This window comes from Sciurus vulgaris (genome assembly GCF_902686455.1).
Source record: "Sciurus vulgaris genome assembly, chromosome: 10".
NCBI lineage: Eukaryota > Metazoa > Chordata > Mammalia > Rodentia > Sciuridae > Sciurus > Sciurus vulgaris.
The window spans coordinates 12,850,209-12,872,277 of NC_136470.1; the positions used below are offsets into that span (position 1 = coordinate 12,850,209).

The following is a 22,069-nucleotide window of genomic DNA, read 5'->3' on the forward strand; positions in this document are numbered from 1 at the left end:
GTTTTCTAGAACAGTGGTCTTTACTGTTAGATGGATGTGCAAGATGATTTTCATTAGGACATGGAAAGGAAACTTCAGAAATTTTTTTTCTTTCCTCTTTTGCACTTACGTTTCTGTGGATTTCTATTTGGTTCAAATCAATGATGTACTTTAAGATAAACACAAAAATCTGAAATGTGCATGTTTTATTGGAGCAGGCGTTCTTATGGGTAATTTATACATTAATAAAATCAAGAAGTGATGACATACACAGATGCTGTTTGGAGTAGGCATGCTCAGAAACGTTTTACTGAATGGTGATGTCCATGAAGCCATTTGCATATCAGTGCCCTGGACAGGACTCTGTGCTGAGTGGTTCCAGAGAGGCCTCCTGTCTGCCTTACGAGCACTGTGTGTGGTCCCATAGATATTACTTGGCAGTGAATGTCAAGCTTTTTTTCAGCTAGTTGCTGTCATACAAGAAACAGATTTGCTCTGTGATTTTATGTATCGGTTTTTCTGCAGGGGGACTTTGATGTGTTGCTGTTGCGCACATTCCAGTGACTCCGGGGAAACTGCCTTCATGCTAAAAGAGGCTGATTATCCTCTGTGACTTCAGGGAGGGGCATGAATGTTCTGTTTTTTTTTTTTCTTCTACTTTAAAAAATCCAGCTTGCAACTGCTTCATGTGCTTTTTATTCTCTCCCAATTTGTAATTTGGCTAGGATGAATGTTAGTCATTTTTTAGCCAAAAAGATCTCGCACTCGATTTTGGATGGTAAAATTTGGTTGCTGTTCCATCTTGTGGGCCAACTCAGTGGTACTTTTGTCTTAACTGAATTGCCTCTTTACTGAAAAAAGAAGGCCCAGCAGAGAAAACCTCATGGTGCTTGCCATTAGGATGCTTATGGGAAAATAATGTGGCAAAGCAATGTGGATTTCTTTTCAGGTGCAGTAAGTGTGGTCACTTGCAGACCATCCACTTACTTTTAAACAGAAGGAGCAGCGACGGTTGGGCAGTGGTTAATACATTTCTTTCTTGCCTTCGTTCTGCCCCTGTGCCATGTGCTCCCCTCTTTGCCTCCGCCGGCCTGGCTACTAACACAACCAGAGCATCACTTTAGATACGCTTGGTGTCGTGCATCTATTGACTTCTCATTTTCTCTCTTGTAGAAAGGTTAAGTGATTGTCCTTAAATGCTACATTTTGTTTGAAGTGGCACTTGGGCACACTTATTTATGCATTCCCGAAGCACCTCACTCTGACTTGTGCAGTTTGGAACATTGCTTGCAGTTGACAGCCTTATTTAAATAATAAGATGGATCCCAGGGTGTAAGGAGCACAGTGGGCATCCCACAAGGCAAGAGAGTTTCGGACACTGAACTCAAATCTGATTTACTGTTAACTTTATGGTACAAAACTGGAGTCATCATATTTTATTTTTGTATTAAAATCATTTTTGCTGTCAAGTGTGTGTATTATTACATGTATTGCTTTGGTCCATAAAAGATGTGGTTAAGATAAAACTGGCCTGTCCCAAGTTTTCAGATGTGTTTTGTTGGTTTTTTTGTTTTGTTTTGTTTTGACTTTGTCTTCTTGATTGGGCAAGGGATCTGATCATTGTTAATGTCTCTATCCTGATGTCCTTACTATCTAAGCTTTTTGGGAGCCGCTGTGATCTGCTTGGCATTCCCTCCAGATTCGTATGTTGGAACCCAGTATTTAGTAAGATGCAATTATTAAGAGGTGGTGGTGTCAGGTCTCAAGAGCTCCACCTTCTCAGGTGAGATCAGGCCATAAAAGAGGCCTGTGAAGCCTATTTACCCTTCCCCTATGTGAGCATGCAGCCAGAAGTCTCCGTCTGTGAGGAGCAGGTCCTCACCAGACACTGAATCTCTCAGCACATTGGTCTTGGACTTTCCAGTCTCCAGAACTGTGAGCAATAAATTCCTGTCCTCTCTCAATTACCCAATCTGAGCTATATTGTTGTAGCAGCCCAAACTAAAATGGGAGGGTAATTTTAAAATTTTTCTTCAAAAAGAGCTTTTTTTTTAATAGACTAAATACTGGTTATGATGGAGTTTTTGTTTATTGTACAATAGCAGCATGTTTCAAATGTTGCTCATATTTCTTTGAAAAAATAAAAATTTTAAAGAAATGAATTACAGGAAAAAGAGGGATCACCTTTCATTATTTTGGATAACATTGTTTTCATGAAAAGATATGCAGCCTTCTAGAAGCCCAGAGCAATAACCATTTCCAAGGAGGGTGGGGGGATTCAATGTCACAACATAGCTTCTGAGCAAAAGTGTGTGTGTGTGTGTGTGTGTGTGTGTGTGTGTGTGTGTGTGTATGTGAGACAAGATAAACAGAAAAAAAGATGTCAGAGTACCAGAGTACTTGATATTTTAAATTTCTTTCAAAATAACTTCAAAATTTGAGGTAAACATCTTGCATTTTAATTTGTTGTCTAGCAGGTTCCAACCCTGCCTCCCTTGTTTTGAGACCATTTGTGGACTGGACACGAACTATCCAGTAATATTACTGTCAGTAGATTCCGGCTCTAAAGGATAAAACTTTTGAACTAGGGGAGCCATTAGCCTCAGGGTAAAAGTGTTGTTGTTACCTTCTGACTTCGGCTGCTAAACTAGGAACTTGTAGGTGACCTGGCCTCCTTCTCCCTCATTTGTTCCTCAGAGCTGTCCACATGGCCACCAAGTGCTGGCGACCCCTCCTGTCATTCTCCTTACTACAAGGCAACCTCCCATTTGGACTCCCTTATGTGATTGGTTGCAACAAGCTCCACCTTCTCCTCCAAGCCATCCAGTAGGTGAAAGCCATGTTTGGTGTTGTAGCTCCCATGATAAAATCCCCTCGCCTCTTCCCGTTACCCATAGTAACATCTGATTTCTCTGTGGCACATCGATGGCCACAGGCTTTAGCCTTGTCGGCTCCAGCTCTTTCTTGTCAATGGTCTCTGCGGTTTTGGTCTTTGCGGTTCATCCCTCACTCTTTGTTCTTAGCCTCACTTCTCTTGGGGTTATTTTGCCTTTCCTCTATACATTATAAACTCCCCCTATCCTTGTTCATTCCCTCCCATAAGCTAAGTGAGACCTTATTCAGGAACAGGTTCAACCGATAGCTTCTCCTTGGTTTGTTTTTTTCACCATTCGCTATTGATAAAGCCACATTAGCCTCTCCAGAGTGGGTGAATGATCACCAGTTTCACAGATTTAGGTACCCTAGGAAATGGCCTGGTTCCTCATCTCACACATTCAGCAGGTGCTCAATAAATGCTCATTAAGTTGAACTGAATGGGCAGCAATTAGGACAGTTTTTACATAGATACTTTGCTTTACGCAAACAAGTCACAAGTGGTTTTTACACGGTCATAAATATAGCTGTTTAGAAATCTATTTTTATATACTCTTATTTCACTTGATATTATCATTTGTAAGGTGCACTTCTATTTTATGTCCCACTAAGAAGGAAAGAGAACACTGTTGATTAAATCAGAATTCACTGTTGTGATTGTGAGAGACATTCAATTTCAGAGATGTTAAAGTAAAAACACAGAGTTCTTAGGATCAATGAAATGAAGAATTACATCGAACTTGTTAGGGCTTGTAGTTTTAATTGTATAACTACCAAATAACTGGAAATGATTTCCAAATAAAAAATTGAGGTCATTGTGAAAGATGGCTTGCATTTAGAAATGAGGAGAGAGGAAAGGAGCATTTTGGGCAAGAGACCCAGGGAGGGACTCAGGACACAAGGCCTTGAGAACATAGTTTCACTGCTCTGTCTTAAGAGATCTCAACAGTATCTTCAAATATAAGCTGCAGTCCTTCTCTTAGATGGACACTCATAGGTAAAGAATCATACCTCTCTTTTGAAAATCCTTGGGAGAAATTCCTTAAAACAATTTTTTTAAAAAAAAAATATTTGAACTGCAAGACTTTTGGCCGTCTAAAGTGTTTTATTTAGTCTTTGATTAAAATCCTCCCATTAGGCTGTGCTGTGGACACACATCAAGGTTCACGGTGTCCATAATACCTGCTTAGCAGTGGCCTTATTCAGGGACCCATGAGAGATTCACCTCTGGGCAGGGCGGGCATGTTTCTCCAGGATTACACTCACTCAGTGCCTTTTGGTTATTTCGTGACTCGAGAGTGGAATATTCACACACACACATACATACTTAGTATTTCTCAATCTTTTCTTTCCTCTGCATCCCCGAAGCCACAGCCTTTGAGGCCGCCTCCTTGGTAGGTAGAGTGCTGAAATCTCTCTTTAATTGTTTTCTCTTCAAAGAATCTCACACTTTCCTGCCAATCCAAGTGCCACCAGAGCTGGGACAGAGGAAGGAGCTCAGGAGGGAGGATTCTTTCTGACTGGTCATTTAGGTGCAAAGTGTGGGGGTCAAAGAAGCCGTTTTGATTTGTCAGCCCCTTCCGGCACTGCAAGGACCTCTCCAGAGGGTTGGTGATATTTCCTCAGTCATCGATGTCACAGGTAGTCCCAGCCTGCCTTGCTCACAGGCCTAGGTGCCACACCAGCCTCTTGGGTGTGTGGCCTCACATTGGAGAGTGCTCCCACTCTGGATGGCAGCTGCAGGCCAGGGGTTTGTAGCTTATGGGGAAGTTTGGAGAAGGACGTAGTGGACAGTGACCTTATCTTGTTCTGCGTCCTGATGAGGGAAGGGGATCCCCTGACACTCTGACTGTTTGGAGCTGAAGGACTACCCCAAGGCTGCATGGTAAGAGAACTGCTTGAGGGGGGTCCACGTTGTAGGAGTTGGGGACTGTCATGGAATTCCTGGTTGCACTTTCCTACATTCAGGTCACCTGGCCAGCTGACCTCCATGGCAGGCATCACCTGTGATGTCCCAGATTCCCTTCCTGTGGACATTTTTCCACTTGACCACCTAAGGCCATGGTCTTTAGAGGGAAGACCCCTCTGTCTCCATGCTGGCTTGAGGCTGTATGTCAGGCTTGGAAAACCAGGGAGAATCAGACCCACATTCCTTCCTGGATCTTCAGTCTTTGACAGTGAAGGGAAGCACTCCTCACCCACCACCTGCCCAGCTGTGTGTCCTGGAAACATGGTTTCTTCCTGTGCATGGTGAAGCTCCTGAGGTTCCTCTGGGAACAAGAGAGAGGTCTATGAGAGGGAAGACACCTGGGTGGCCAGTTTTGGAAAATTTGTTGAGCAAAATGACTTTAACTGGAAATCTCCCCTAAACAATGGTGTCGAGGTGTTCTTGAGAACATCACTCTGGTATGAAGTATAAGGATTAAATTCTGTGCTGTTTCCTAGGAGACATGAGAGCACCTTTAGGAGACAGCATCCTCTCCCACTTTCGCCTCCAGGCCACACAGCTAACCTGGTTCTTTCACTGGGAACGCCCTGGAAATCAAGCCACAGCATGACACAGCAGTAAAGGACAGAGGTCAGCATGAGAAGTGAGCTGCCTTCAGTTCCATTTCCATTTTCTTCTGGGATCAAATGCTCCACTCTCTCTTATAGTGACATAGGAGTGCTTTTTTGGTGGAACTGGAAAATGACCATTTAGGAACCAAGAGCCCAAAGTCCTGTTCTGGTCACTGCTCTTGGAATGTTGGGAGGGATTCTCAAGTGTCCAGTAGCTTCACAGCTTTTAGAAATGGAAAGGATGCTGCTTGGATTTCTGAGAAATCATGTGAGTCTCCTGGTGTGTCCACTTCAGCAGGCCTCCTGGGAGCCATCCTTAGTGTCAGGCTGTAGGGGTAGCTGGGAGCTCGGATGGCCAGCTGTGCAGCAGAACCCTCTGGGACTGGTGGTTTCCAGATTCCCTCGAATGACACTAGTAAGGAGCTTCGCAGTGACTGATACGGTTTTGTAATACTTTGGCAATCACCCGTTGGAGGTGTCTAAGAGTAGTTGCAAGATGATAAACACCAAGAACTCAGGAAAACTTAGAATCTGAGGGTTTTGGCCTAAAGCCACTTAACATAGTGTGAGCCAGAGAGTGAGCTTTCCATGAATGGCAGATCTCCCTGGGTTGGGGTAGAACACATTACTTCATTTTGAAATGCACTGACTCTACTCATAGAAATATGGTAATGTCTGCCCCAGCTGAACTTGTTCAAGTATTGCCAAGGATTCACTCGTGCTAAAATTAAAATGACTTTAGTAGATGGTGCCCAACTTGTAATTTGCTTAAAAGTATTGATTCTATGAATATGTTTCTTGCTTAGTTACCTTGGAATACATTTGGATATATTAGGAAGTACCATTGCTGAAAACTATGTCAATCCGTGAATATAGAAAGTTTTGGGGATTTTGTTAGATTGGTTGGAGTGTCTGTTTATTCCTACCTTAAAAAAAAAAAAACAAAAACAGTTGGACTAAAATCAGTTCATTCATGCCTGTGGAATAGGAGTTTGGGGCTCCTGTCATGGATCATTCATCTATGCTGAGGGATTGATTTTTCTGAGAGTCCTGGCTCTGCCCCAGAGCTGCCAGGGGTCAGGTGCTTCACCTGGGAGGGAAGGTGGGCACCTCACCTGTGTGTCTGAGTCTTAGCTGCAGTCTCAGCTTTCCCAAAAGCCAGACAGGCACACCCCTGGCGGACCTGTCCTTAACCCCAGATGGGGTGTGGTCATCTGGCAGTGTGACCCATCTACACTTGGGCGGAACCAGAGAGCCCCACCTTCTGCTTTCAGCTCCTCCACAGGATCTAGCATGGTGGAGGGCAGACAGTACTTCCTGGGAGGTAGCAACAGCCTACCCACTCAGCCTTATCCTCTTCTTCCCAGCCCCTGTCCCAGAATTGTAATTTTTGTCAGTCAACTGTCAAGGCAGGAAATATCCTCAAGAACTTTGTCACTGAGCCCATGAGGAGAGATGAAGTTCAGAAAATGGCTCATTATGTCACAGTGGCCTTGTGGGGACTCCAGTGGAAATTCCCGTCTGACCTCAGTAGCAAGGACGTGTGTCTTTCTTCTGAAAAGTTTGTGAGGACACCGTGAAGTTCCGAGCGGCCACGCACTCCCCACGGGAGGTGTCTATCAAGGGCTCCCTGTCTGTGACCTGGTGTGAGGCTGCACAGGTGCACACTCACATCCTTTCTGTCCCTGGTCTTGGTCCTCACCTTTGTGTGTTTTCTCTTTTTCTAGGAGTAATTTCCTTTAGTTTATTTTAAATTATATATCTTTGGAATACTATGAGCCTTTTCAGAAAGAAAGTAACAGTTCAAAGAAGAAGTTAAAAAAATGACTATTTTAAAAAATATTTTAAAATTTATTTTCTGGTGTCCCAGATCCATCCATCTGTCTGTCCTTCCAATCAATACTGATTCAGAAGCTAATATGAAGACTAAAAACCAAATCATTCTGGTGCTTATGACATAAAAAATAAATATTAAGAATTTTGACCCAAGATCTCTACATTCACTCTTCCTTTTTTAAGTTTCAGATAAAGGGAAATTTCCTGATTCTCACTAATGCACTTATGGAACGTTCTTGGGTACTGGGGAAAAAAAAAAAACAAAAAAAAAAAAACAAAGACAAATAGAAAAAGAATTAACACAGCCATGTAGAATTTTATAGCTATGGTGCTTCATGTTGATTCTCTAATTTCTTCCTTATAAATTGACATTTCAGGTGGGTGTTACTAAGGCAGATCTACCTCATCCTTTTTCCCTAGTGTTTTTTCAGAATGGATTGTTTAGTAGCCCCAGATCACATAATTTAGTGAGTGATAAAGTCTGATAATTGAACCTGGATATTTGTGGGACAAATAGAATACACTTTTCTGTCTACACTTTGATTTCTTGACCGTGTAAGGACTTAAAAATGACAGTGTGCCCCTTATGAATGTTTTTGAAAGAAAAGAAAGAAAATTCTGGTGTAGAAGACTTTTTAGGAAAAGCTAGGGATTAGATGCATGTTTCTGACATGTGTCATAGTTTTATTGTCAGTCATGCCACAGGATTGGAGTGGTGGGGCTTCTGAGCCCTATTTTTGTAGGTATTTGAAGGCTGAGATTAGTTTTGGTAATTCCTACCCCTCCATACCCCCAAGGTAATGCACACTTCCCTGCGAAAGCCGTTCATTGGACACCCGACCCAAAATCTTACTTATGAGTTGAGGGTGAATCATAATGGTCTTGAGAAACTTGGTCTATTGAGTATTCATGTCATTTTACAGTAAGGAAAACAGGTGAGTGGTACTGAGGGACTCATCAGCCTGACGTGTGTGTGTGTGTGTGTGTGTGTGTGTGTGTGTGTGAGACAGAGAGAGAGAGAGAGAGAGAGAGAGAGAGAAGGTGAGGAGTGCTGTGGCAAATTGAGCACACCACATCTTCCAACTGGGTTAATTAACTCACCATATAGTTCAATAATAAACTGAAGGCTGTTGATTTCGTTCAACTTATAGCAGATTCATTTTCAATGACAAGTGTTATGTGAGCCCCCATACCATTAGCCCATCCCCTAGCACACTCCCCGTGGCTTATAAATGTTAAAGAATAGCAGAAATAATAGCTAACCTCGAAAAGAACTGATCCTGGGGTACTTGGTGGGATCGTGAGACCTTAGCTTCCCTGCTGATTGCACAAGAGCAGATGCTGGGGCCTTCATTTGTCCACCTCATGGATCAATTCCACAGTCCAGGTCATGGCTGAAATTTGTTTCTACCAGAATCAGGGGGGAAAAATGATACCCGTTGATTCAGTGTTGCTTTCCCTCGTGTTTCACAAATAACACTCTATAACGTTAACTTTCCTCTTCATTTGGTTCTTTTGCTCAAGGACTTGAAGAATATAGATAGTAAAAAAATCGAAGTCTGGTTGTTAGTGTACAAATTGCACCATCAGCCTCTGTGGTGCAGGTGGAAGGACAGCCGCCCGCAGCCCCCTTTGCCAGCAAGAACCCAGCCTTGCAAATTATTGGCAGCTGGCACCGTAATGAGTCCATTTCAATATAAATGGGTTGCTGCTTATTAATTTCTGCCAGTTCTAAGCAATTCAGGAACTGCTTTGAAAATTTGGAAATTTGCAGACAGCCGTTAACAGAGGATGCCCGGGAAAAGGGAACCAACAGGATACCAATGGGGGGCACTCCTGAAAGGGCATGTATTGTGGGGTATTGCTGGAACTTCAGCTCCTTCCCCTGCAAGCATGAGTCACTAGCTTCGTGGTTAAATAGCACATTTTCCAAGACAAGGAAGGCGCAGAACTTCACTTCTTGTTCTGTTCTTATGGATGTATAATTTATTTACTTACTGCCTCTCTGTACTTCTTTTCCACAAGGAGGCAATTCTCTCCGTGTTCCTGCTCCAAGTGTCTGTCATCTCAGGTTCCCACCTTGCTGAAACCACCAGCGGTGGGTGGCAGCAGCGGGCAGCCCGTAGGGGAATGTCCAGCTGGAAAGTAATAAAAGGAAGCCACTCACAGAGACCCTCCAGACCTTTTTGCCTTGCCTTTGTTTTTCCAGTTTCACCTCAAAAGGCAAGCTGTTTAAAAACAACAGGGAAAATAAAAAAGAATCAAAAAGACCATTAACCCTGCTTTTTTCTTGGAACTGTTCTTGTCAATTTACTTTCCATGTTAAACAACAGTTTGAAGATTTTTCTGTGCCTATTCTTCATTCAGGTTTTCTATGAAAGTGATGTTTGCATCTTAAGAAAATGTGCAGAGGAGGAGGAGGTCTATGGATTGGTCTCCCCCCGCCCTTTCTTTTAGTGTTTTCTTTAACTTCCATCTAAATGCAGCTGCAGTTTGAGAATAACTGAGGTTCCTTTGTTACCTTCCATTTCTCTGTGTAGATTCTTTGAAAAGTAAGAGAAGATGAGGAAGTCACCCCACAGCAACCTGTTTCTGTGATCCAGTGTCACAGTCTGCACAGATAGACCAAAATGATAAAATGCCTTAGTGTGCATGCCTATTTATGACCACAAATATGAAGATACTGGCGTCTGTTTGTCTATCTGACTAGGTCTGTCGTTCTATACCCATAGCTAACCCTTGCATCCTTTGATTTGGGGCTTTTAGGGCAGCTTTGTGTTTCGTTGCACCCAAGTTTGATGTGGGATAATTAATGAAGAGGATCTTGTTGGAAGATGCCTACTTCCTTTCTTCTGGTTGACCATTTCTGTTTTTCTGTCCCCTCTTACCCTCTCCTCTCCAGATTTTTGGCACATTCTCCCAGACTCAGATGAGACCCTGATGGCCACCGAGCGGGGCAGGTGCTGACACATCCTCAGCCCCAGCCCATCATTTCCAACCTCAATATCTAAATGCCACAGTGCTCTTGGGGCAAGTTGGGCTGGGGAACACTGTTGCATTTTAAGGTAAGTTTGCCTGTGTGGATTTGAGGCTCTGTGTTCCTACTCCAAGTAGAATTGCTTCGAAGGTGGTAGGATGGTTGCATTTTTATCACAGTTGAAATTGCTGTGTTGTATGTAGCTCATGGGAAAAAGAATTTGGAATCGCTTCCTTGGATTAGGGTCACACCCATCCAACAATTCAAAAGCATTAACCTTAAAACAAAACAAAAGGAAAAGACCAGCCAGGTACCTATGAAATCTTTTCTTCCCCTGTGAATTGCCCTCAGGATCTTTTACCCCTGAGTTTCATCATCTTTATATTGGATTATATTTGAAAAAGGCAAACCTAGTTTCAAAATCCAGCCTCAGAACAAGGATATATTTTGTTTCTGCTTTGGGTAATCTTTAAAAAGCACAAATAAACAGTCAAAATAATAATCTTTTCTAAATCAAAGATCATCTTTTATTTGTTGCGAAACTTTCTTGTTTAGTCTCTTGGGTTAGGGGTATTTGTGTGTGACTTGGCAAAACTCTATTCATGGGTTGTAACGATTTTGCAAAAACTTTCAGAACTTAGTCTCAGTTTAATCTTAGCTCTTTCCCTCTCTGTCTTCAAGTGCAGCATCCAGTAGGGAAAAAACAGGCTTGAAACCAAGACCTCCCACCAGAATCTAATTTTAAATTTGCAATCTGTTGTCTTGTGATTTTTGCTTCAAATTTAACTTTGAAATAAATACATTCCATCCTTTCTCCTGCGGCTTCAGAGGTCTGTTTTCAAGTCATAGAAGGGTAATGATTACATTTATTTTAATAGGTTTTTAAATACCTCCGGGGAGTGAAAACTGATATTATTAATAATTATAACTTATACATCATAACATGCCTTATGGTTGGATTTCACTATCTTCACCAGCAACAGAGAAACCCTGATTTCACGGTTAACTTTTGTGTTGAATATGATACGAACTGGATTATCGTGGTTTAGCAGTGGGATCTTAAGTTTTGTATATTTGAAATACCCTTGTTTTAAGGCAGTTTCAATGATGAAAAGTCCTCCTAAGGACTAAAAGTTAGGTAAATTTAGGTTATACATATGACGATGAGAAGACCTGGTCTCTGCCATAGGAAGAGTATTATAAATTGGGAAGGGATTTATAAACATAAAAACATAAAAATAGAACCAGTATGTCTGTCTAGGTCACCCTGCCACAGATACAGTGAGAGGAGGTCAAACAAAGTGCCATTGGATTCTTGAAAATAAGGACTGTAGCTCAGTGGTAGAGTGCTTGCCTAGCACATGTGAGGCACTGGGTCTGATTCCCCAACACTGCATAAAATAAATAAATAAATAAATAAATAAATAAATAAATAAAATAAAGGTATTGTGTCCATTTATGACTAAGAATATATGTATATATTCTTATATATATTCTAATATATATTATATATTCTATATATTCTATATATAATATTATGTATATTATATATTCTAATATATGTGTGTATTATATATTCTAATATATGTGTGTTCTAATATATATGTGTGTGTGTGTGTATGTATATATATATAAACACTTTTTTTTAAAATAAGGGATTAATTCTAAGCCAGACACTGTATTCTTTCTCTTAGGTACTTTTCCCAGGCCATCTGTCTGTAGTTTGGGTTTGGTGACACTCCGTTGTAGCTATGGGCATAGTGCCTACATCCTTATTCTCTTTAATTGACCAAAACAAAAGAAACAAATTCAGTGACTCAAAACCTGTTAATGTGTTTGGCTTTTTTTTTTTTTTTTTTTTTTTTGCTTTCCTGAAAAAAAAAAAATCAATTGTATGTTTGGTATAGGAACTTTAGAAAATTAAAAAAAAAGAGAGATTATTATGAAAATTGAAATAACCCATAAGCACTTGATCCAGAATAGTTGCTTTTAAAATTCTTACACAGATTTACTGTGGGGGTAGGTGTGGGAAATATTTACTTATTCCTCTTTTAAAAGAAAAATTTAACCTGCTTGAGATTCATGCCTTGGAAATGCATCCCGAATGTTAGTTTTCACTTGTTGATAGAAACTTTGCTCCATGAATGTTGGATCACCTTTTCCATTATTTGCTCTGAAGACCCACCGGCTGGCCTTAGGTCATGGGGACCTCTCCTGTTCTTCTCTTAGGATAGAGCATCTTCCTGAGTCTGCTAGGGGCACCACTGAAACCTCGGGTGTCATTAGAGAATTAGACATCCTAAGCCATAAAAGGTATAACCTCCTTAGTCTTCAAGGTTATGCAGTTATTTCCAGATTCTGTTCTGTCTTTCTCTTTTCCTCCCTATTTCCCCCCAACAATCCACTGTCGTTGGCGGATTTTCCTTGGCTCTCTGTGCCTGGAATTTTGACCTATGAGGTGGCTTCCTATTCATTGGAATGTTTTCTCGTGCAGAACTGAGAAAATGCTACATTAGATTGATTTGGAAAATGCAGCATACACATTATATCTGGGATCATACAGGCCTTATCTTTTTATCCTCCAATATAAATGATAGCTCAAACTTTTCCAAGTTTAAATTTTTTGTAGGAGGTAACATTCTATCATGGCTAATGAATTCCCAAATGATTTTCGTAAGTTAAGAAAAGGCCTATCGTCTAAGAAACAGGCTTCTACTTATGACCCAAACTTTGTATGTTTCCTTTCTTTTTCATATGTGTTCTGTTTCTCTACTCCTGTGTCATCATTGATGTTGATAATGATCCTGCATAGACACTGCAATCAGTTAAGTGTTTCATTTGTTTCAAGAGTGTTTACTTTTATTCAGGGAGACAGATCTACCAACTGCTTTAAAAGTTTTTGTATTGATAACTCCAGCATCTGGGCCACTTTGGAGTTGCCATCTACTGTCTTTATCCTTAACTGGTTAACTTTTCTTGGTTCTTCGGAATGCTCCATGGACGTGTTAAATACTATGTTGTGGGACTCCAAATCTGGTTAAAACCACCAGGATTATATTGATTTCATTGTTGTTATTTTTGTAGGCAATCCACCCAACTGGGTTCAGATTGGAAGTTCTGTCTCTCCATTGGTGGGTGGGGTCTTTATGTTGGTTGAGGTTTCAAAGCCTCTGCTGTGTTGCTGTGGGTTTGTACCACTCTGGCATCGTCAGGGTTAGTCTGAGAACTGGGCTGTTCAGTTCCCAAGGCCTCTGCCATCTTGCTTTGAGTCAGTCCCATGCTTGGCCATCTGAGGAATGAGTCTGGGATGTGCGTGGACTTACACGTAGCACCAGAGGATTTTCTTTTTTTTTAGTTCTCTTTTCTTGAGATCTCAGGCCTCTGGCTTCCTGGGCCCATTCTCAGTTCTTTTGAGCAGAAAAACAGGCCTTGTTCTGATGGTTTTGCTTCTTGTTCTGTAGCTATACTGGTGCGTACCCTTGGAGCAAGCCTGGGAGAAGAACTGGCAGGATAAAACAGGAAGCTACCATTGGAAGGGCGGCTTTTTGAGTTTTGACTCTCTTCCTTGATTTGTGTGCTTTTGTTTACATTTTGTCTAGCATTTTTAGTTGTAGTGAGTGGAGGTGAGATAGGCTATAGTGGATTCCTCCATATGCTGGTGCCAGATACTATCAATTCATTTTTGCTTACTAACTTATTAAGACCAAAGCTCTGTCCCCAGGCAATCAACTCCCCTTGGACTATCAGTGTATATGTGCTTTATATTTCCTGATAGCAATTCACTAAAAGATGTTCAATAAATGCTTATTTCTTCTTTTCTGATTTATGGGAATTATATTAGAATGTTCTAGGTGCTTTTCAGCCAAAAAGAAAGGGGTGGGGGTAACCATCCACGTACACGTCTTCGGGAAGAAGCCTTACTTTTAAAGTAAAATTTCATTTAGTCAGAATATTGCAGTTAATTAAGACTTGATAGGTTTGTTTTAAATTTTTATTTCAAAATAATAAGAGATTCACAGGAATTTTAAACCAAGTGTCACTGTGCCTCAGTTTCCCCCCTCCCCCCGTGTTTGTATTTTGCATAATTACAGTAAAATGCCACAGCCAGGAATTTTACATCGTTTCAATGTGTGTGTATAGTTCTCCATCATCTCACCACAGAAGGCTAAAAAATCCCGTGGAAGCTGTCCCTGAGAAATCACCTCCTACCTGATGTACGTGTGAAACACCCTGACTAATAGATGTTTGTGCCTGTTGATAAAGTTCCTTAAGGTGCTTTTTAGCACTTTCACTGTGTATTTAATTCGATGGGATTTAAGAGCTACATTTAGTGTAATTACTCACTGTAAAGTTTAATTCACTACTGGAACAAAGAGGTCCTGGTGCTGACGAGACTGGCAGAGTTAGGCTCAAGCTCTTGTCCTTGGTCCCTGACCTTCAGAACTTCTCCGTGATCTCCCAACCCCCTGCTTTTGATGCCACCCCTGCCCATCATGCCGCTGTGTCCTGTTTGAGTTCCCTCATTTTCCTTGCGTCATCTTGGGTCTGATAGTTCTGCTCTAGCTACCCTGACTTTGGGGAGGGGTGGCCCCTCAACCCTTAACCCTGTCCCTAAACTTCTGCAAGGCACCTCGAAAAGAAAGTGGAAGATAGAAACTGACGGCAGGAGTTAAGTGGAACCAGACAGGAGCCAGCCCTTAATTTCCTCGCAGGTAATGGGGGGCAGAGTGGGGAACACAGTGAACAAAATATGACCGTCAGGCTAGAGAAGCGTAGTTTGTCATTCATTCGCCCGGTATTTTTTCTTTCTTTTTTTTTTTTTTTAAATCAAGTACCTACTACTTTTCAGGCTGTGTTCTAGACACTGAAGCAGGAAACAAGACAAATCAAACTTTCAGCCCTCCTGAGGCTTAGTTCTGGTGGAAAAGAATAGAAAATAAAAAAAGATAAATAACTGAACTATATTGTGTGTTTTGCAATTATAATAAATGCTAAGAAAGAAAACAGAAGAAGAAGGATAAGAAGGGTTGCGTTCTGCAGCAGACGCTGTCACTTTAGAGAGTCCAGGAAAGATCTCCTGACAAGGTGACATTTGCCCGGATGAACTTGGAAGGAGTAAGGCAGATGGCTAGGAGGAGGCCTCTAGTCAGAGGGAGGAGCATGAGCAAGGGCCCTGAGGCAGGTCATGGAAACCTGAAGGTAAAGCACAGATGAAAAAGAAAAGTCTAGAAGTCAAGCTTGAGGTTTAAATATTGAAAGTTTTATTACATTATTATTTTGTTCACTACCTACAATTACCTCTGGAATGTGAAAGTTACTTGGGACCACTAGCAATCTACAAAAGTATTGTCTGAAAAATGAGTGCTGTTTCCCTGCTTGAAATCCTTTATCCAAAATGCTTGTGATCAGAAGTGTCCCAGATTTCAGGGTTTTTTGATTTTAGAATATTTACAGAGGCATAACAAAATATCTTGGGGGAGGGGACCCAAGCTTAAATATGAAATTCATTTATATTTCACACACATCTTTCTTCCTTCCTCCCTCCCCCCCTCCTCTTTTTTTTTTTTTTTTCCTAACTGGGGATTGAACCCAGGAGTGCTCTACTCCCGAGCTACATCCTTGGCCTTTTTTATTTTTTATTTTGAGACAAGGTCTTACAAAGTTGTCCAGGTTGGCCTTGAACTTACAATGCTTCTACCTGAGCTTCCCCAGTAGCTGAGCTCACAGGTGTGTGGCACCACACCTGACTTTATATACATTTTAGACACATAGTCTGAAGGTAATTTCATATAATATTTGCAGTGCATTTTAGTACTGTATTTTAAGTACATCTGTTGTTTGAGGTCAGGTTGGAATCTTCCACAAACACATCACTTGACATTAAAAACGTTTTAGATTTTGGAGCATTTCACATTTGGGGTTGGAGATGCTCAACCTGTACCACTTTTTGGACATTCTTCTTTTCAGTTTTTGTTGGAATTTCTGCCTTCCCATTTACCTTCCACGTCTGGTGAATTTCTCCCTTATCTAGTAACTGTGTGGTGATCATGTTAGTGAAGCGTGATCACTTACCTTATGCTTCTGTTACTAAACTCCACAAATATCTACCAATCCTTACCCTGGGTGGAATGCTTCCAGTCTTTCTGGAGGCTACAAAAAGAGCCAAGCTCACTTTCTGCTCCAAAGTTGCCTCCAGGCTACAGGAACAACAAAGTCTCTGCAGAGGTAAAACGTAAACCAAGTTTTGTGTGTTTGATATAGAAATAAATAAGGTGTAAGTAGGGTAGAACAGAGAGGAATTAAGATGATGGAAGAAGCCAGCATTTTGCATTTGTACTGGGGGAGGATTAGAACTTGCAATTGACCATTCTCTGGGGGTCACCTCATAGGCAAGTTTTGTCCCTGAAAGAGGAGACTGTGTCTTGTCTGCCATGAGCAATTTTAATTTTTCATGAGTATGTTATTTCAGAGCCCCTGTTGATACCACCTGGACCTTCATGTTTCTCCCTAACCTTTCAGGAAAAGCTTTCAAATTAAGAGTTGTTTCTGCAGCCCCTAGAAAGTTATTTTTCTAAATTTTCGTGGCTTTAAACTTAAGGCTCACTCTGCTTAGGTCATCCCCTGAGAATCTCTTTTGGTAGGATTTAGGAGACTTGGCATTCAGCTCTAAACTCTAGTTCTGAAGATAAAAGTGGCTTCTTTCCTACCTTGGCTGCCTGAAAAGAATCTCGCTACTAAAAATGCTATTAATATAACAGACCCGTCAGTGTGATGCATGGAGTGCTATAATTCTTGAAGGCTGGGGCCATTTCCTAAGGAAACCTCTTCTGAGGCTTTTAACTTGATTAGTTTTCTGTTGGCAGAAATGAACCCAACCAGCAAGTTGTTGAATATATGTCTGTCAATTTATATTTGCAAACTTTTTATGTGTGTGCTACAGGAGGGTAAATCTGAGCATGTTTGAGGTAACAGTTTGCCTATTCTTTCATTCAGTTTATCTCACCATTATTTTTTCCTCTTTTTTTTTTTTTTTTTTTTGTGGGGGGGGTATTGGGATTAAACCCAGGGGCTAGAGCCCTAGCCACCTCCAGTTTTGAATTTAAACTTTATGTGATTCTCAAAATGGAACTTGTCATTTGTTCTGTCTTTCATTATTTATTGGCAAAACATAGTTACATAGACATATGTAGATATCTTAATTTATACATTTGAAAAATCAAGAACTCTAAGAAATTGTTCATGGCCCTTAGTGTTATGAAAATGTGTATTTATTTGTTTGATTTGTAAAAAATTTAGCATGTGCTTGTCTTAGGAGTTAAGATAACATCAGTAGTCACATTTGGACAGTTGATGTTTTTCATTTTCCCTATAATGAGTTATGTTTTTTCCCCTGCTTCTTAAGCATACCAGCCAGAGAAGCGTGAACATATTGCTTTGAAATGTACTTGCTGTTAGCAAAAGGGAAATTCTCTTTTTTTGGAAAATTCCCTCTGAGAATCCTGTGATGTGTGGCCTAGTAGGGAATATTCCAGCATAGGAATAGCTTAACATCTGGTGTCTTTATGAATTACCTCTGAACTCACTGGAACAGTAAGTGGAGGTTTTTCCTTCTTCTTGCCATAAATTTTATTTTAGTAAAGATGTGCTGTGAGACCGTAAGCAGCATTTAGACTGAATAGTGGGTATTCAGAGTGATTCCTGAACTAGGAATGAAGGTATAGTACAATCAGTGCATTTTGCTGTCTCTGCAATGGTCACTGCAATATCATGTGCCTTTTACTTTGTCGTTTATTGCTTTACCTTCCCTGGCTGATGATCAGCTTCATGAGAACAGGGGATGTGTCTCTTGCTCACTGCTTTGTCTCTGGCTTCTTGAACATGGTAGATGCTTAGTAAATGAGTGAGCAGCCTTGTAGGGGGTTAAAAGAACCAGTTCAGAGATACGCCCAGCTACTCTATCTTCCTTCTTTCCTTCTCACTCTTTTCATGTGTTAATCATAGGTGTATGCTTTGTGGAGGGAACAGAGCTGAGATGAGGCTAAGTAGAGTCACAGTTGTTGAGCTTTGAAGACTTTCCTCTTTCCTGCTGTGTCTAACAGAATTGTGTCATTGGGTCAGCAACAGAGACTGGAAAAACAGTAAGGAGGGACTTAAGTTGACCTGGATAGCCCTAAAAGACTGAATCATATTTAGTGGTTTCATAATGTGAATTTCTCTTTGCAGGGCACTCTGTACCAGATTCATGTTTGTAGGCTGGATTTGCTCCAAGAACTAAAGCCATTAGTCTGATGCAGAACAGGGTTTTGATTTTGTTTTACCCATTCCCCCCTCCACTCCACACATCCTCCCCAAACCCCCAAATCAAGGTCGTCAGAGTTCTGGGAAACAAATGGTAAAATTCTTTTTTTGTTTCTCCCCTTTGGATTTGTTAGGAAAAGTTCATTGGATTTACTTCGAGGTTTTCCATTTTTGATTGATTTTGAGGTATGGATATCCCCCCCCCCCCCCAAAAAAAAGGCAAAAATAAATAAATAAATAGGAAATAAGGGAGGGAGGAACATTACCAAATGTACCTCTGAATTTTTGTTTGTTTGTTTTGGAATACATACATAATTCCAAACAGAAAAATACTCCTTTGGGAGATGTGTTGGTCTGAACTTTAGGGTTTTCAACTTAGGTATATGGGTAGAACTTTAAGCATGTAACTGTGGAGATTAACTGTGAAGAAAGAGTTGCCAGTTTTACAAAGGAGGCACTCTGTGTGTCCCTTGGGCATCTGCCTTCTGGGGACAAATCTAATTCATTAATGATCATACTTAGGAACTTTCACATCTCCAGGTACAATCTCAGCAGATGACGCCTGTTCTCACCTGCTAACAGATAAGAGTCCACAGACCTGCCAGGGGGCATGGAAGAAGTTGGGCTGTCATTTACCCAACCGTGACTCTAGCCCTAACCCTGCCCACCCTGCCCACTGGGTGCTGCCAGGGAATACCTATTCCCATTCTCAAAGTAACTCAATTCTCCCCTCTGTTTCCCTCCCCCTTTGCTACAGACCATAAAACCATGGGAAACGCAGAAAGTCAAAATGTAGACCATGACTTTTACGGAGAAAAGCATGCCAGTCTGGGGCGCAAGCATACATCGCGCTCCCTGCGCCTGTCGCACAAGACGCGGCGGACCAGGCACGCGTCCTCGGGAAAGGTGATCCACAGGAACTCAGAAGTGAGCACCCGATCCAGCAGCACCCCCAGCATCCCCCAGTCCCTGGCCGAAAATGGCTTGGAGCCCTTTTCCCAGGAAGGCACCCTAGAGGACTTCGGGAGCCCCATTTGGGTGGACCGAGTAGATATGGGCTTGAGACCTGTGTCTTACACGGATTCTTCTGTCACACCCAGCGTAGACAGCAGCATCGTCCTCACCGCAGCCTCTGTGCAAAGCATGCCAGACTCCGAGGAGAGCAGGCTTTACGGGGATGACGCTACATATTTGGCTGAGGGAGGCAGGAGGCAGCATCCCTATACATCCAACGGACCCACTTTCATGGAGACTGTGAGCTTTAAGAAGAAACGCTCCAAATCTGCAGACATCTGGCGGGAGGACAGCCTGGAATTCTCACTCTCTGATCTGAGCCAAGAACATTTAACAAGCAACGAAGAAATCTTGGGTTCCGCGGAAGAGAAGGACTGTGAGGAGGCTCGGGGGATGGAAACACAGGCGAGTCCCCGGCAGCTCAGCACCTGTCAGCGTGCCAATTCCCTGGGTGACTTGTATGCTCAGAAAAACTCTGGGGTGACGGCAAACGGGGGACCGAGGAGCAAATTTGCAGGCTATTGTCGGAATTTGGTGTCTGATATTCCTGATCTTGCAAACCATAAGATGCCACCAGCTGCTGCGGAAGAGACTGCTCCGTACAGTAATTATAACACACTTCCCTGTAGGAAATCTCACTGTCTTTCCGAAGGTGCCACCAACCCACAAATTAACCATAGCAACAGCATGCAAGGCAGAAGAGCAAAAACAACTCAGGTAAAGTGATTGAAATCTATTTCAATATTTTGGAAGTGGTGCATGACTTTTGAAGTGCATGATTTTTGCTCTTAGCAATTTCCCATCTTTACATTGGGTTTTCCAGTCTGCTTGATGCCCACTGCCCTAGTGCAGCTTCCGCTTTCCCCTTCTTATAGCTCTGTGGATAAAGGAAAGTGTGTGTATGTATGCGTTTGTGTATGTGTGTGTGTGTGTGTGTGTGTGTGTGTGTGTGTGTTGGGGGAGTGATGCGATAGGAATGAGAATAAAGCCAACAAGTTCAAACTGGGAAACTGCCTCTCAACTCAGTTCTTTAGCAGCATCTCACTGATCCGGGCTGCCTTTTAACTCGGTCCTTTCTGTGGACAAATAGGCATGTAGGCACTTGGAGCTTCTGTCTTCACTGCAGCAGGTGGGAATCAGTTTGTGGGCAGCTCATTTGAAGCGGGATCTTTAATTCAGGGCGGGCTCTGGTCACTTGACAGCTTCTCTCTGGGGTTGGCAGGCTTGCTGTCTTACCAGGAGCCATTTCAATTTCCTGTTCCTTGCGATGCTGGCCAGCCCCATCTCTGGAGGGAGGTGTAGCGGAAGGAATAACATGGGTGGGTTCCAGATCCTCCTTTGCAGCCAACTTTTTTGACCTTGGGAAAACCCTGAGTTCTAGTTGTTCCTCTAAAAAATGGGGTAAGGATGTTCAACTGTCCTGCTTTGGGGTCTACTGCCTAAGACAGTGGGTGTGAACACATTTTTGAAAGATTTTAAAAGTGTTACTATTGAAAGGAGTGCCTGCTAGCTTAGTTGGCAATGGTAATTAATATTAGGATAATATCAAACAATTCTGGTACTCCTATTGCTTGTGGCAGAGTTCAGGGAGTTTTGGATTATGCTGAGGTTAGCGGAAGTGACATCTTGATTGTGCTTCAGGCTAAAAATCCAGATTGGGTCCATTTGCTTTGAAAGGCATGTTGGTCATTGAGCGAGCAGCAGAGATCACTGCAGTCATGTGCAGTAGGGGGTGGGGCAGCACCGTCTGGCCTTGTCCTGTTGCAAGTCAAGCGGGCTTTCAGAGGTTCAAGTCTGTTGGCATAGGGGTCTAAATAGAATGGGCAAATGGTGAAGGGCTTGGTGGAGCTTCAAAGTGAAACTTGACCTTAGACCATGTCTTCAGGTGGATGAGTCTTGCCGATGGTGTCCAAGCCACATTTCCTGGCGTTACCTCTTTTTACCAGGGTGACTTTGGGCAAGATATTCATTGTCTTAAAATCTTAATTTCTTCATCTATCAAAGTGGGGATGCCAGGGTTTGGAGGTTGAACCCAGTGGTAAAGCACTTGCCTAGCATGTGTGAGGCCCTGGGTTTGATCCCCAACACTGTGGGAAGAAGAAGAGTAGCAATGACTTTCAGGGAAAGAGGAATGAGATCACATGTGAAGGGTAGTGCCTGGTACTCAGGAAAGCACGCGGGGAGAACTTGCTTGCTTTGTAGTTTTCATGGTCGTTAGTGGTTCTGTGTGGCCTCAAGACCCAGGGTAGTTTGATGTTTGAATCCAAATCTTCTGTCCGAGAAATGAAGTTGATAAAAAGGGTGAACCTGTGGTCCAAAAAACAGAGCATGAAGCTTATATCTGGAGGCACTGCCTGAATTTTAACCCAGCTCTTTTCTAAATTGAGACTATAATGGCAGAAATGACAGGATAACATGTGGTCCCTTTGCCTACCCTGTTAGGTTACTCCTTTACTGTCAATTCCAGGGGTTGTGGAGACAGGGGACCTATGACAGGGTCACCTGACAGGTACTGGAGGGCTGTCTTGAAGC

At 42.1% G+C, this 22,069-nt stretch overlaps 1 protein-coding gene across 2 annotated transcripts in view; it reads left to right on the forward strand.

Moving 5' to 3' along the window:
* TIAM1 (TIAM Rac1 associated GEF 1) overlaps nucleotides 1-22,069 on the forward strand; it is a 361,699-nt gene that overhangs the window by 216,880 nt on the left and 122,750 nt on the right. The window contains exons 3-4 of one of the 2 annotated variants that reach the window (XM_079156417.1): nucleotides 10,151-10,313; nucleotides 19,281-20,254. In XM_079156417.1, the coding sequence (XP_079012543.1) occupies nucleotides 19,292-20,254 (963 nt within the window). In that variant the 5' untranslated portion in view covers nucleotides 10,151-10,313; nucleotides 19,281-19,291. The remainder of the gene's footprint in view (nucleotides 1-10,150; nucleotides 10,314-19,280; nucleotides 20,255-22,069) is intronic. The other variant, XM_079156418.1, reaches the window with a different exon arrangement.